The sequence below is a fragment of the Pristiophorus japonicus genome, unplaced genomic scaffold (genome assembly GCF_044704955.1).
Source record: "Pristiophorus japonicus isolate sPriJap1 unplaced genomic scaffold, sPriJap1.hap1 HAP1_SCAFFOLD_498, whole genome shotgun sequence".
NCBI lineage: Eukaryota > Metazoa > Chordata > Chondrichthyes > Pristiophoridae > Pristiophorus > Pristiophorus japonicus.
In genome coordinates, this window is record NW_027254404.1 from 321,305 (window position 1) to 335,279 (window position 13,975).

Here is a 13,975-nt window from a genome sequence, read left to right on the forward strand (position 1 = left end):
GTGATGCTGCATGGGTTGAAATGAATTTATGATTCGGGGCGATAACGGGCGCAGTGCAGGCGGATTCCGGGGCGCAGGAGATTGAGACGGTAAGTTTTAGGTGCCAGCGCTAGTTCGTGGGTGTCAGTATTTTTGCCGCGCCCAGTCGGTAAGCCGTTAGCGTCCCGCTTTCACCTCCCCCTCCACCCCCGTCCCGTTGCCGCCCCCTCCCCCCCCCCCCCCCCACGGTTAACAACCCCCATCACCCCCCCCTCCACTCACCCCCCTGGAGGCACAAAGGAGGCCAAATTCTCTCCCTTGTAGTCTAATGGTTCTTCATGGAGATCAGTTACTAGTGGAGCTAAATATTATGGGGAGGGAGTCTGGGGACTGTCCCGGGTTATGGGGAGGGGTCTGGGGACTGTCCCGGGTTATGGGGAGGGGTCTGGGGACTGTCCCGGGTTATGGGGAGGGGCCTGGGGACTGTCCCGGATTATGGGAAGGGGTCTGGGGACTGCTGGGTTATGGGGAGGGGTCTGGGGACTGTCCCGGGTTATGGGGAGGGGCCTGGGAACTGATGGGTTATGGGGAGGGGTCTGGGGACTGTCCCGGGTTTTGGGGAGGGGCCTGGGGACTGTCCTGGGTATGGGGAGGGGTCTGGGGACTGTCCTGGGTTATGGGGAGGGGTCTGGGGACTGTCCCGGGTTATGGGGAGGGGTCTGGGGACTGTCCCGGGTTATGGGGAGGGGTCTGGGGACTGTCCCGGGTTATGGGGAGCGGTCTGGGGACTGTCCCGGGTTATGGGGAGGGGTCTGGGGACTGTCCCGGGTTATGGGGAGGGGTCTGGGGACTCTCACGGGTTATGGGGAGGGGTCTGGGGACTGTCCCGGCTTATGGGGAGGGGTCTGGGGACTGTCCCGGGTTATGGGGAGGGGTCTGGGGACTGTCCCGGGTTATGGGGAGGGGTCTGGGGACTGTCCCAGCTTATGGGGAGGGGTCTTGGGACTGTCCCGGCTTATGGGGAGGGGTCTGGGGACTGTCCTGGGTTATGGGGAGGGGTCTGGGGACTGTCCCGGGTTATGGGGAGGGATCTGGGGACTGTCCCGGGTTATGGGGAGGGGTCTGGGGACTGTCCCGGGTTATGGGGAGGGGTCTGGGGACTGTCCCGGGTTATGGGGAGGGGTCTGGGGACTGTCCCGGGTTATGGGGAGGGGCCTGGGAACTGCTGGGTTATGGGGTGGGGCCTTGGCACTGTCCTGTCCTGGATTATGGGGAGGGCCGTTGGGACTGCTGGGTTATGGGGAGGGGCATGAGGGGGCAGAAGCAAAATATAGAAAGGAGAATAGTAAAAGTGGAGGGCAGAGAAACCCAAGGCAAAAAACAAAAAGGGCCACATTAAAGCAAAATTCTAAAGGGGCAAAGTGTGTTTAAAAAAACAAGCCTGAAGGCTCTGTGCCTCAATGGGATGAATTAACTGCGCAGATAACAGTTAACGGATACGATGTGATTGGCATCACGGAGACATGGCTCCAGGGTGACCAAGGCTGGGAACTCAACATCCAGGGGTATTCAACATTTAGGAAGGATAGACAGAAAGGAAAAGGAGGTGGGGTGGCGTTGCTGGTTAAAGAGGCAATTAATGTAATAGTAAGGATGGACATTAGCTTGGATGATGTGGAATCGGTATGGGTGGAGCTGCGGAATTCCACAGGGCAGAAAACGCTGGTGGGTGTTGTGTATAGACCACCAAATATTAGTAGTGAGGTTGGGGACAGCATCAAACAAGAAATAAGGGATGTGTGCAATAAAGGTACAGCAGTAATCATGGCCGACTTTAATCTACACATTGATTGGGCTAACCTAACTGGTAGCAATGCTGTGGAGGAGGATTTCCTGGAGTGTATTAGGGATGGTTTTCTCGGCCAATATGTCGAGGAACCAACCAGGGAGCTGGCCATCCTAGACTGGGTATTGTGTAATGAGAAGGGACTAATTAGCAATCTTGTTGTGCGAGGCCCCTTGGAGAAAAGTGAGCATAATATGGTAGAATTCCTTATTAAGATGGAGAGTGACAAAGTTAATTTGGAAACTAGGGTCCTGAACTTAAGGAAAGGTAACTTCGCCGGTATGAGGCGTGAATTGGCTAGAATAGACTGGCAAATGATACCAAAAGGGTTGACTGTGGATAAGCAATGGCAAACATTTAAAGATCACATGGGTGAATTTCAGCAAATGTACATCCCTGTCTAGATAGACGTTTCTGCGGCCACGACCAAGACTCCAGGATGGTATGTTGCCTCCCTGGTGCAAGGGTCAAGGATGTCTCGGAGCGGGTGCAGGACATTCTGAAATGGGAGGGAGAACAGCCAGTTGTCGTGGTGCACATTGGTACCAACGACATAGGTAAAAAAAGGGATGAGGTCCTACGAAACGAATTTAAGGAGCTAGGAGCTAAATTAAAAAGTAGGACCTCAAAAGTAGTAATCTCGTGATTGCTACCAGTGCCACGTGATAGTCAGAGTAGGAATCGCAGGATAGCGCAGATGAATACGTGGCTTGAGCAGTGGTGCAGCAGGGAGGGATTCAAATTCCTGGGGCATTGGGACCGGTTCTGGGGGAGGTGGGACCAGTACAAACCGGACGGTCTGCACCTGGGCAGGACCGGAACCAATGTCCTAGGGGGAGTGTTTGCTTGTGCTGTTGGGGAGGATTTAAACTAATATGGCAGGGGGATGGGAACCAATGCAGGGAGACAGAGGGAAACAAAAAGGAGGCAAAAGCAAAAGACAGAAAGGAGATGAGGAAAAGTGGAGGGCGGAGAAACCCAAGGCAAAGAACAAAAAGGGCCACTGTACAGCAAAATTCTAAAAGGACAAAGGGTGTTAAAAAAAACAAGCCTGAAGGCTTTGTGTCTTAATGCAAGGAGTATCCGCAATAAGGTGGATGAATTAATTGTGCAAATAGATGTTAATAAATATGATGTGATTGGGATTACGGAGACGTGGCTCCAGGATGATCAGGGCTGGGAACTCAACATTCAGGGGTATTCAACATTCAGGAAGGATAGAATAAAAGGAAAAGGAGGTGGGGTAGCATTGTTGGTTAAAGAGGAGATTAATGCAATAGTTAGGAAAGACATTAGCTTGGATGATGTGGAATCTATATGGGTAGAGCTGCAGAACACCAAAGGGCAAAAAACGTTAGTAGGAGTTGTGTACAGACCTCCAAACAGTAATAGGGATGTTGGGGAGGGCATCAAACAGGAAATTAGGGGTGCATGCAATAAAGGTGTAGCAGTTATAATGGGTGACTTTAATATGCACATAGATTGGGCTAGCCAAACTGGAAGCAATACGGTGGAGGAGGATTTCCTGGAGTGCATAAGGGATGGTTTTCTAGACCAATATGTTGAGGAACCAACTAGGGGGGAGGCCATCTTAGACTGGGTGTTGTGTAATGAGAGAGGATTAATTAGCAATCTCATTGTGCGAGGCCCCTTGGGGAAGAGTGACCATAATATGGTGGAATTCTGCATTAGGATGGAGAATGAAACAGTAAATTCCGAGACCATGGTCCAGAACTTAAAGAAGGGTAACTTTGAAGGTATGAGGCGTGAATTGGCTAGGATAGATTGGCGAATGATACTTAGGGGGTTGACTGTGGATGGGCAATGGCAGACATTTAGAGACCGCATGGATGAATTACAACAATTGTACATTCCTGTCTGGCGTAAAAATAAAAAAGGGAAGGTGGCTCAACCGTGGCTATCTAGGGAAATCAGGGATAGTATTAAAGCCAAGGAAGTGGCATACAAATTGGCCAGAAATAGCAGCGAACCTGGGGACTGAGAGAAATTTAGAACTCAGCAGAGGAGGACAAAGGGTTTGATTAGGGCAGGGAAAATGGAGTACGAGAAGAATCTTGCAGGGAACATTAAGGTGGATTGCAAAAGTTTCTATAGGTATGTAAAGAGAAAAAGGTTAGTAAAGACAAACGTAGGTCCCCTGCAGTCAGAATCAGGGGAAGTCATAACGGGGAACAAAGAAATGGCAGACCAATTGAACAAGTACTTTGGTTCGGTATTCACTAAGGAGGATACAAACAACCTTCCGGATATAAAAGGGGTCGGAGGGTCTAGTAAGGAGGAGGAACTGAGGGAAATCCTTATTAGTCGGGAAATTGTGTTGGGGAAATTGATGGGATTGAAGGCCGATAAATCCCCAGGGCCTGATGGACTGCATCCCAGAGTACTTAAGGAGGTGGCCTTGGAAATAGCGGATGCATTGACAGTCATTTTCCAACATTCCATTGACTCTGGATCAGTTCCTATGGAGTGGAGGGTAGCCAATGTAACCCCACTTTTTAAAAAAGGAGGGAGAGAGAAAACAGGGAATTATAGACCGGTCAGCCTGACCTCAGTAGTGGGTAAAATGATGGAATCAATTATTAAGGATGTCATAGCAGTGCATCTGGAAAATGGTGACATGATAGGTCCAAGTCAGCATGGATTTGTGAAAGGGAAATCATGCTTGACAAATCTTCTGGAATTTTTTGAGGATGTTTCCAGTAAAGTGGACAAAGGAGAACCAGTTGATGTGATATATTTGGACTTTCAGAAGGCTTTCGACAAGGTCCCACACAAGAGATTAATGTGCAAAGTTAAAGCACATGGGATTGGGGGTAGTGTGCTGACGTGGATTGAGAACTAGTTGTCAGACAGGAAGCAAAGAGTAGGAGTAAACGGGTACTTTTCAGAATGGCAGACAGTGACTAGTGGGGTGCCGCAAGGTTCTGTGCTGGGGCCCCAGCTGTTTACATTGTACATTAATGATTTAGACGAAGGGATTAAATGCAGTATCTCCAAATTTGCGGATGACACTAAGTTGGATGGCAGTGTGAGCTGCGAGGAGGATGCTATTAGGCTGCAGAGTGACTTGGATAGGTTAGGTGAGTGGGCAAATGCATGGCAGATGAAGTATAATGTGGATAAATGTGAGGTTATCCACTTTGGTGGTAAAAACAGAGAGACAGACTATTATCTGAATGGTGACAGATTAGGAAAAGGGAAGGTGCAACGAGACCTGGGTGTCATGGTACATCAGTCATTGAAGGTTGGCATGCAGGTACAGCAGGCGGTTAAGAAAGCAAATGGCATGTTGGCCTTCATAGCGAGGGGATTTGAATACAGGGGCAGGGAGGTGTTGCTACAGTTGTACAGGGCCTTAGTGAGGCCACACCTGGAGTATTGTGTACAGTTTTGGTTTCCTAACTTGAGGAAGGACATTCTTGCTATTGAGGGAGTGCAGCGAAGATTCACCAGACTGATTCCTGGGATGGCGGGACTGACCTATCAAGAAAGACTGGATCAGCTGGACTTGTATTCACTGGAGTTCAGAAGAATGAGAGGGGACCTCATAGAAACATTTAAAATTCTGACGGGTTTAGACAGGTTAGATGCAGGAAGAATGTTCCCAATGTTGGGGAAGTCCAGAACCAGGGGTCACAGTCTGAGGATAAGGGGTAAGCCATTTAGGACCGAGATGAGGAGAACCTTCTTCACCCAGAGAGTGGTGAACCTGTGGAATTCTCTACCACAGAAAGTAGTTGAGGCCAATTCACTAAATATATTCAAAAGGGAGTTAGATGAAGTCCTTACTACTCGGGGGATCAAGGGTTATGGCGAGAAAGCAGGAAGGAGGTACTGAAGTTTCATGTTCAGCCATGAACTCATTGAATGGCGGTGCAGGCTAGAAGGGCTGAATGGCCTGCTCCTGCACCTATTTTCTATGTTTCTATGGAGTAAAAATAAAACTGGGAAGGTGGCTCAACCGTGGCTAACAAAGGAAATTAAGAATAGTGTTAAAGCCAAGGAAGAGGCATATAAATTGGCTAGAAAAAGCAACAAACCTGAGGACTGGGAGAACTTTAGAATTCAACAGAGGAGGACTAAGGGTTTAATTAAGAGGGGGAAAATAGAGTACGAGAGGAAGCTTGCAGGGAATATAAAAACTGACTGCAAAAGCTTCCATAAAAATGTGAAGAGAAAAAGATTAGTAAAGACAAACGTAGGTCCCTTGCAGTCGGATTCAAGTGAAATTATAATGGGGAACAAAGAAATAGCAGGCCAATTGAACCAATACTTCGGTTTTGTCTTCACGAAGGAATATACAAATAACTTTCCGAATGTACTAGGGGACAATGGGTCTAGTGAGAAGGAGGAACTGAAGGATATCCTTATTAGGTGGGAAATTGTGTTAGGGAAATTGATGGGATTGAAGGCCGATAAATCCCCGGGGCCTGATAGTCTGCATCCCAGAGTACTTAAGGAAGAGGCCCTGGAAATAGTGGATGCATCGGTGATCATTTTCCAACAGTCTATCGACTCTGGATCAGTTCCCATGAACTGGAGGGTAGCTAATATAACACCACTTTTTAAAAAAAGGAGGGATAGAGAAAACGGGTAATTATAGACTGGTTAGCCTGACATCAGTAGTGGGGAAAATGTTGGAATCGATCATGAAGGACGAAATAGCAGAGCATTTGGAAAGCGGTGACAGGAACGGATCAAGTCAGCATGGATTTATGAAAGGGAAATCATGCTTGACGAATCTTCTGGAATTTTTTGAGGATGTAACTAGCAGAGTGGACAAGGGAGAACCAGTGGATGTGTTTTTGGACTTTCAGAAGGCTTTTGACAAGGTCCCGCACAAGCAATTGTTGTGCAAAATCAAAGCACATGGTATTGGGGGTAATGTACTGACGTGGATAGGGAACTGGTTGGCAGACAGGAAGCAGAGAGTCGGGATAAACGGGTCCTTTTCAGAATGGCAGGCAGTGACTAGTGGAGTGCCGCAGGGCTCAGTGCTGGGACCCCAGCTCTTTATAATGTACATTAATGATTTGGATGAAGGAATAGTGTGTAATATCTCCAAGTTTGCAGATGACACTAAACTGGGTGGCGGTGTGAGCTGTGAGGAGGATGCTAAGAGGCTGCAGGGTGACTTGGACAGGTTAGGTAAGTGAGCAAATGCATGGCAGATGCAGTATAATGTGGATAAATGTGAGGTTATCCATTTTGGGGGCAAAATCACAATGGCAGAATATTATCTGAATGGCGGCAGACGAGGAAAAGGGGAGGTGCAACGAGACCTGGGTGTCATGGTTCATCAGTCACTGAAAGTTGGTATGCAGGTACAGCAGGCGGTAAAGAAGGCAAATGGTAGGTATGCCTTCATAGCTAGGGGATTTGAATATGGAAGCAGGGAGGTCTTACTGCAGTTGTGCAAGGCCTTAGTGAGGCCTCACCTGGAATATTGTGTTCAGTTTTGGTCTCCTAGACTGAGGAAGGACGTTCTTGCTATTGAGAGAGTGCAGCGAAGGTTTATCAGATTGATTCCAGGGATGGCTGGGCTGTCATATGAGGAGAGGCTGGATCAACTGGGCCTTTATACACTGGAGTTTTGAAGGATGAGAGGGGATCTCACAGAAACGTATAAGATTCTGACGGGACTGGACAGGTTAGATGAGGGAAGAATGTTCCCGATGTTGGGGAAGTCCAGAACCAGAGGTCACAGTCTTAGGATAAGGGGTAGGCCATTTATGACTGAGATGAGGAGAAACTTTTTCACTCAGAGAGTTGTTAACCTGTGGAATTCCCTGCCGCAGAGAGTTGTTGATGCCAGTTCATTGGATATATTCAAGAGGGAGTTACATATGGCCCTTACAGTTAAGGGGATCAAGGGGTATGGAGAGAAAGCAGGAAAGGGGTACTGAGGGAGTGATCAGCCATGATCTTATTGAATGGTGGTGCAGGCTCGAAGGGCCGAATGGCCTACTCCTGCACCTATTTTCTCTGTTTCTATCAAAAATAATCAAATCATTCCAACTTTCAACTCCTTCCCCATCTGCAGATAAAATATGATCAATGTGAACAAACCTAACCTGTCCATGATCAAACAAATTGACCAAATATGTGCGAGGAGCACATATCTTCACTACTCTTCCTGGTACCATTTATGGTGATGGTTCTTCACTCTCACCTTCTGATTCAATTTCACAGTTCTCTCTCACTTTACCTCTGTCATGATTCTCTTTTGATACGTCATAGTGAACTAACATAGTGCTCTCTACCAACTGGCTTTTACACTCTTGAATGCTGCGTCGCATTCTTCTGACCACTTCCAATGGACCTGTTTTTTCAACAGTTCATTCAGTGGATGTAACACTGCAGCCAAATTTGGTAGGAATGTCCCATAATTGTTCAAAAGAGGCAAAAATGATTGACGTTGAGTAAAGTTCTTGGGAGTGGGTGCATTTCTAATTGCCTCCAGCTTTCCCTTGGTTGGATGGAAACCATCTTTGTCTACTTTGTTCCCTAAGTACTCCACTGAGTTTTGAAATAACTCTCACTTGCGAGCTGTCACTTGTACTCTGTGCTTCTCTAGCCGTTTGAGCACTTCATTCAATATGTTATTATGGATTTGCCTGTTTGCTGCTGAAATTAGTAAATAACATACTACCCCTTCAATGCCTTGCAAAATCTGGTTCATCATCCCTTGGAATATGGCAGGGGTGGAAGACACTCCAAATGGTAGCCTATTAAATTGATATAGGCCTCGTTGAGTATTTATAGTCAAGCATGACTTAGACTCCTCATCTCGTTCGTTGTAAATAGGCATTTGTCAGATCTAACTTTGAGAAGATCTGACCACCTTGTCAGCGTTGTGAACAAATCTTCTACATTTGACAATGTACTGGGGAGATTACCCTCTCGAACCTGATTTACAGTTACTTTATAATCACCACATAATCTTACCTTACCATCGGACTTGGGTACAACGACAATGGGTGTAGCCCAATTACATAGATCTATCTTAGAGATAATGTTCTCAGTCTCTAATCTTTTGAGTTCTTGATCAACCTTCTCCTTGAGTGCATATGGTATGGGACGTAGCTTGCAGTAAACTGGTCTAGTGTCCTTCTGTACCCTGATGCTCACCTTGAAGCCTTGGATCGAACTGCTTATTTCACAGAACACCATCGGATACTTCTTGATGATATCATCCTTCGATGCAAATCTCATTTCAGCACGAAAAATCTCATTCCAATCCAGCTTCAGTAATTCCCAACCAATTTCGTCCTAATAAGGCAGGCTTGTCTCCTGTCACTACTAAGAGAGGAAGCTCTGAAATTGATCCTTGTGTTTCACTGGTACGGTGATATGACCTACCACAGGAATGTTCTCTCCCGAGTAGCCTCGCAGCTCTATCTTGGATATCTCCAATGGCAAATCACGCAATTTGTCGTGATATAGCGACTCCGCTACTACACTCACGGATGCACCAGTGTCAATTTCCGTGGGTATCTTGGTTCCTGCAACATTTACTTGGATGATACTTTTCGAATCGCTGTTAGAACCCTCGTACTCCTGATGATGTGTATCTCTTCGTCCGTTGCTTTTCTTCCATGCTAAGTAGTCTCTGGGGCTTTCTACTTATAGCCTTGAAAGTTGGTTTATTCTTCAATCGGCATGCCTTTGCAAGATGCCCAGTTTTCCTGCAGAAAAAACACTCTGCTTTCACATATGGACAACTTTGAGCAATGTGTTGTCCCAGGCACCGATAGCATGACTTCAATGTATTGTTACCATGGCCAGTTGCTGAGGCCTTGGGGCCCAACTGCCTTTTACTATTAACCTGCAGGCGATTCACCTCGGTTGTCTGATGATCGGAAATGGTTCGAAATTCTCGGGAATATTGGTCGGCCATGTCCATTGACATAGCTGTCTGACAAGTGAAATCAAAAGTCAAGTTAGGAGTTGTCAATAACTTTCTTCTGATCGCATCATTTTCCGCCCCACAAACAAAGCGGTCACGCAATGCTCGATCCTGAAAATTTCTGAAATGACAGTGAATAGATAGCCTCTTTAATGCTACAATGTACTCACTGATACTTTCGTCAATTAACTGATCTCTTATTCCAAAATGATAACTTTCAGCAATTTCCAGGGGCTCAGGATTGTAGTGCAATTCTAACTTGCTTAGAATCTCTAAATGATGTGTCCTTTGGCTTGATGGGAACAAACAAATTTTTCAGGGTTTCATACACCTCGAGGCCTGCTTCAGTCAGGAAAATAAGCCGTTTTCTTTTCAACACCACCTGGTTACGGTTTTCATTATCGGGGCCTTCGATGATACTATTTGTGGTGAAAAAATGTTCTAGCCGCTCGACATCTGCTCCGAAAGTTTCACGGTTGTGATGGAATTCACCCAAGCCCCCTATTCCCATCGGCGCAGCCATCTGGACTCTTCAGTTCACCCAAATATGCTTGTAATTTACCTTTGATTTTTAGCTGTTCTGCAAACAAAGGACCTCTCTAGTCTCTCTGTTGATTGGCTGGAATCATCCACCAACAAACATTTCAGCTTGGGTTTCCAGGAATCTTATCCTTCATCGCCAAATGTGATCTATTCTTTACAACCTCACAACACACAGGTCTTCACAAGATGGCTTCAACGTAGGAACTGATGTGTTTATTGCATTTACAGCAATGGCTCTGTTACCACAGTAGTCCACTAGGTGGAATTATATATTAGAGGGGAGACCTTATTGAGGTGTATAAAATTATGAGGCCTTGCGAGGGTAGATAGAACGGACCTATTTCCCTTAGCAGAGGGGTGAGCAACCAGTGGTCATAGATTTGAAGTAATTGGTAGAAAGTTTTGAGGGGAAATGTCTTCACCCAGAGGGTGGTGGGGGTCTGGAACTCACTGCCTGAAAGGGTGGGAGAGGCAGAAACCCTCACCACATTTAAGAAGTACCTGGATGTGCACTTGACGTGCTGTAACCGACAGGGCTACGGACCAAGAGCTGGAAAGTGGGATTAGGCCGGACAGCTCTTGGTCGGCCAGCGTGGACACGAAGGGCAGTGCTATAAATTTATATGATTCTATGCTCAGTTTTCTTGCTAACAAAAATAATACTGATTTCTTTGTGCTTATAGAGAGGGTTAATTCCAACTGCGTACCTGGAGGTCTCATCCAGAGGCAGAGACAACCCGGTAAGGTTGATTCATTCCTTAGACTGACTGAGGTGGTGTGATTGCCCACTCTCCGATTGGATTGCTGGGATTATTTTAACGGGTATCCCGCAGGTTCAGGGACCTGATGAGGTTCTGAGTTGGACAGACCAGATTCCAGACTCTGCACTCCGTTGACTGATATATAAGTATAGGTATATAAAAAGGAAAAGGGTGGCTAAAGTAAATGTTGGTCCCTGAGAGGACGAAACCGGGGAATTAGTGATGGCAGAAACTCTGAACAAATATTTTGTATCAGTCTTTATGGTAGAGGACACTAACAATATTCCGACAATGGATAGTCTAGGGGCTATAGGGCGGGGAGGAACTTAACACAATCACAATCACAATCACAATCACAAAGGAGGTGGTACTCAGTAAGATAATGGGACTAAAGGCAGATAAATCCCCTGGACCTGATGGCTTGTATCCTAGGGTCTTCAGAAAAGTAGCGGCAGGGATTGTGGATGCATTGGTTGTAATTTACCAAAATTCCCTGGATTCTGGGGAAGTTCCAGCAGATTGGAAAACTGCAAATGTAACGGCCCTATTTAAAAAAGGAGGCAGACAAAAAGCAGGAAACTATAGATAGTTAGCCTAACATCTGTGGTTGGGAAAATATTGAAGTCCATTATTAAAGAAGCAGTAGCAGGACATTTGGAAAAGCAAAATTTGGTCAGGCAAATTATGAAGGGGAAGTCATGTTTGACAAATTTGCTGGAGCTCTTCGAGGATGTAACAACAGGGTGGATAAAGGGGAACCAGTGGATGTGGTGTATTTGGACTTCCAGAAGGCATTTGACAAGGTGACACATAAAAGGTTACTGCACAAGATAAAAGTTCACAGGGTTGGGGGTAATATATTAGCATGGATAGAGGATTGACTAACTAACAGAAAACAGGGGTCGGGATAAATGGTTCATTCTCTGGTTGGCAACCAGTAACTAGTGGGGTGCCGCAGGGATCAGTGCTGGGACCCCAACTATTTACAATCTAAATGACTTGGAAGAAGGGACTGAGTGTAACGTACCACGTTTGCTGACGATATAAAGCTGGGAGGAAAAGCAATGAGTGAGGAGGGCACAAAAAAATCTGCAAAAGGACATAGACAGGCTACGTGAGTGGGCAAAAATTTGGCAGATGGAGTGTAATGTTGGAAAGTGTGAGATCATGCACTTTGGCAGAAAATAAATCAAAGAGCAAGTTATCATTTAAATGGAGAAAGATTGCAAAGTACCGCAGTACAGCGGGACCTGGGGGTACTTGTGCATGAAATACAAAAGGATAATATACAGGTACAGCAAGTGATCAGGAAAGCCAATGATATCTTGGCCTTTATTGCAAAGGGGATGGAGTATAAAAGCAGAGAAGTCTGACTACAGCTATACATAAGGTATTGGTGAGGCCACTCCTGGAATACTGCGTGCAGTTTTGGTTTCCATATTTACAAAAGGATATACTTGCTTTGGAGGCAGTTCAGAGAAGGTTCACTAGGTTGATTCCGGGGATGAGGGGGTTGACTTATGAGGAAAGATTGAGTAGGTTGGGCCTCTACTCATTAGAATTCAGAAGAATGAGAGTTGATCTTATCGAGACGTATAAGATTATGAGGGAGCTTGACAAGGTGGATGCAGAGAGAATGTTTCCACTGATGGAGGAGATTTGAACTAGAGGGCATAATCTTAGAATAAGGGACCACCCATTTAAAACAGAGATGAGGAGAAATTTCTTCTCTGAGGGTTGTAAATCTGTGGAATTCGCTGCCTGAGAGAGCTGTAAAGCTGGGACAGTGAATAAATTTAAGACAGAAATAGACAGTTTCTTAATCGATAAGGGATTATGGGGAGCGGGCGGGGATGTGGAGATGAGTTATGATCAGATCAGCCATGATCTTATTAAATGGCGGAGCAGGCTCGAGGAGCCATATGGCCTACTCCTGTTCTTATTTCTTATGTTCTTATGATCTGGGCAGAGAAATTGGCAATGAAATTTAACACTCATTGGTAGAGACTGAAGGAGGGGTCTGGGATTTGCATTGTGCGGTAAAACAATTTCAACAATCTGACAGGTGGTTATATCTAGAGTAGGGCAGTAGAAATCTCCTGAGGTCCTGAGTTCTACTCTACTCGCCCTGTTAGAGATCAAACACAGGATTGGGGAGGATGCAGAGGGGCAACAGGATTGCTCGCAGTGTAAAGGGCATGAGCTGTGAGGATCAGTGAGAGGAATTCTAAATCAGCCAGGGTCCCTGCTCCTGATCACTGCCCAGTGACCCCTGGGTTAGAGAGAGGGGAAATCAGCCAGGGTCCATGCTCCTGATCACTGTCCAGTGACCCCTGGGTTAGAGAGAGGGGAAAACAGCCAGGGTTCCTGCCCAGTGACCCCTGGGATAGAGAGAGGGGAAATCAGCCAGGGTTCCTGCTCCTGATCACTGTCCAGTGATCCCTGGGTTAGAGAGAGGGGGAAATCAGCCAGGGTTCCTGCTCCTGATCACTGCCCAGTGACCCCTGGGATAGAGAGAGGGGAAATCAGCCAGGGTCCGTGCTCCTGATCACTGTCCAGTGACCCCTGGGTTAGAGAGAGGGGAAAACAGCCAGCTTTCCTGCCTAGTGACCCCTGGGATAGAGAGAGGGGAAATCAGCCAGGGTTCCTGCTCCTGATCACTGTCCAGTGATCCCTGGGTTAGAGAGAGGGGGAAATCAGCCAGGGTCCCTGCTCCTGATCACTGTCCAGTGACCCCTGGGTTAGAGAGAGGGGAAAACAGCCAGGGTTCCTGCCCAGTGACCCCTGGGATAGAGAGAGGGGAAATCAGCCAGGGTTCCTGCTCCTGATCACTGTCCAGTGATCCCTGGGTTAGAGAGAGGGGAAAACAGCCAGGGTTCCTGCTCCTGATCACTGCCCAGTGACCCCTGGGATAGA

General features: G+C 46.7%; 1 protein-coding gene across 1 annotated transcript in view; it reads left to right on the forward strand.

Moving 5' to 3' along the window:
- The window catches only part of LOC139253676 (neutrophil cytosol factor 2-like), a 151,957-nt gene that overhangs the window by 75,790 nt on the left and 62,192 nt on the right, over positions 1-13,975 (forward strand). Inside the window, exon 9 of the mRNA XM_070873514.1 lies at positions 10,982-11,038. Within this exon, the coding sequence (XP_070729615.1) occupies positions 10,982-11,038 (57 nt within the window). The remainder of the gene's footprint in view (positions 1-10,981; positions 11,039-13,975) is intronic.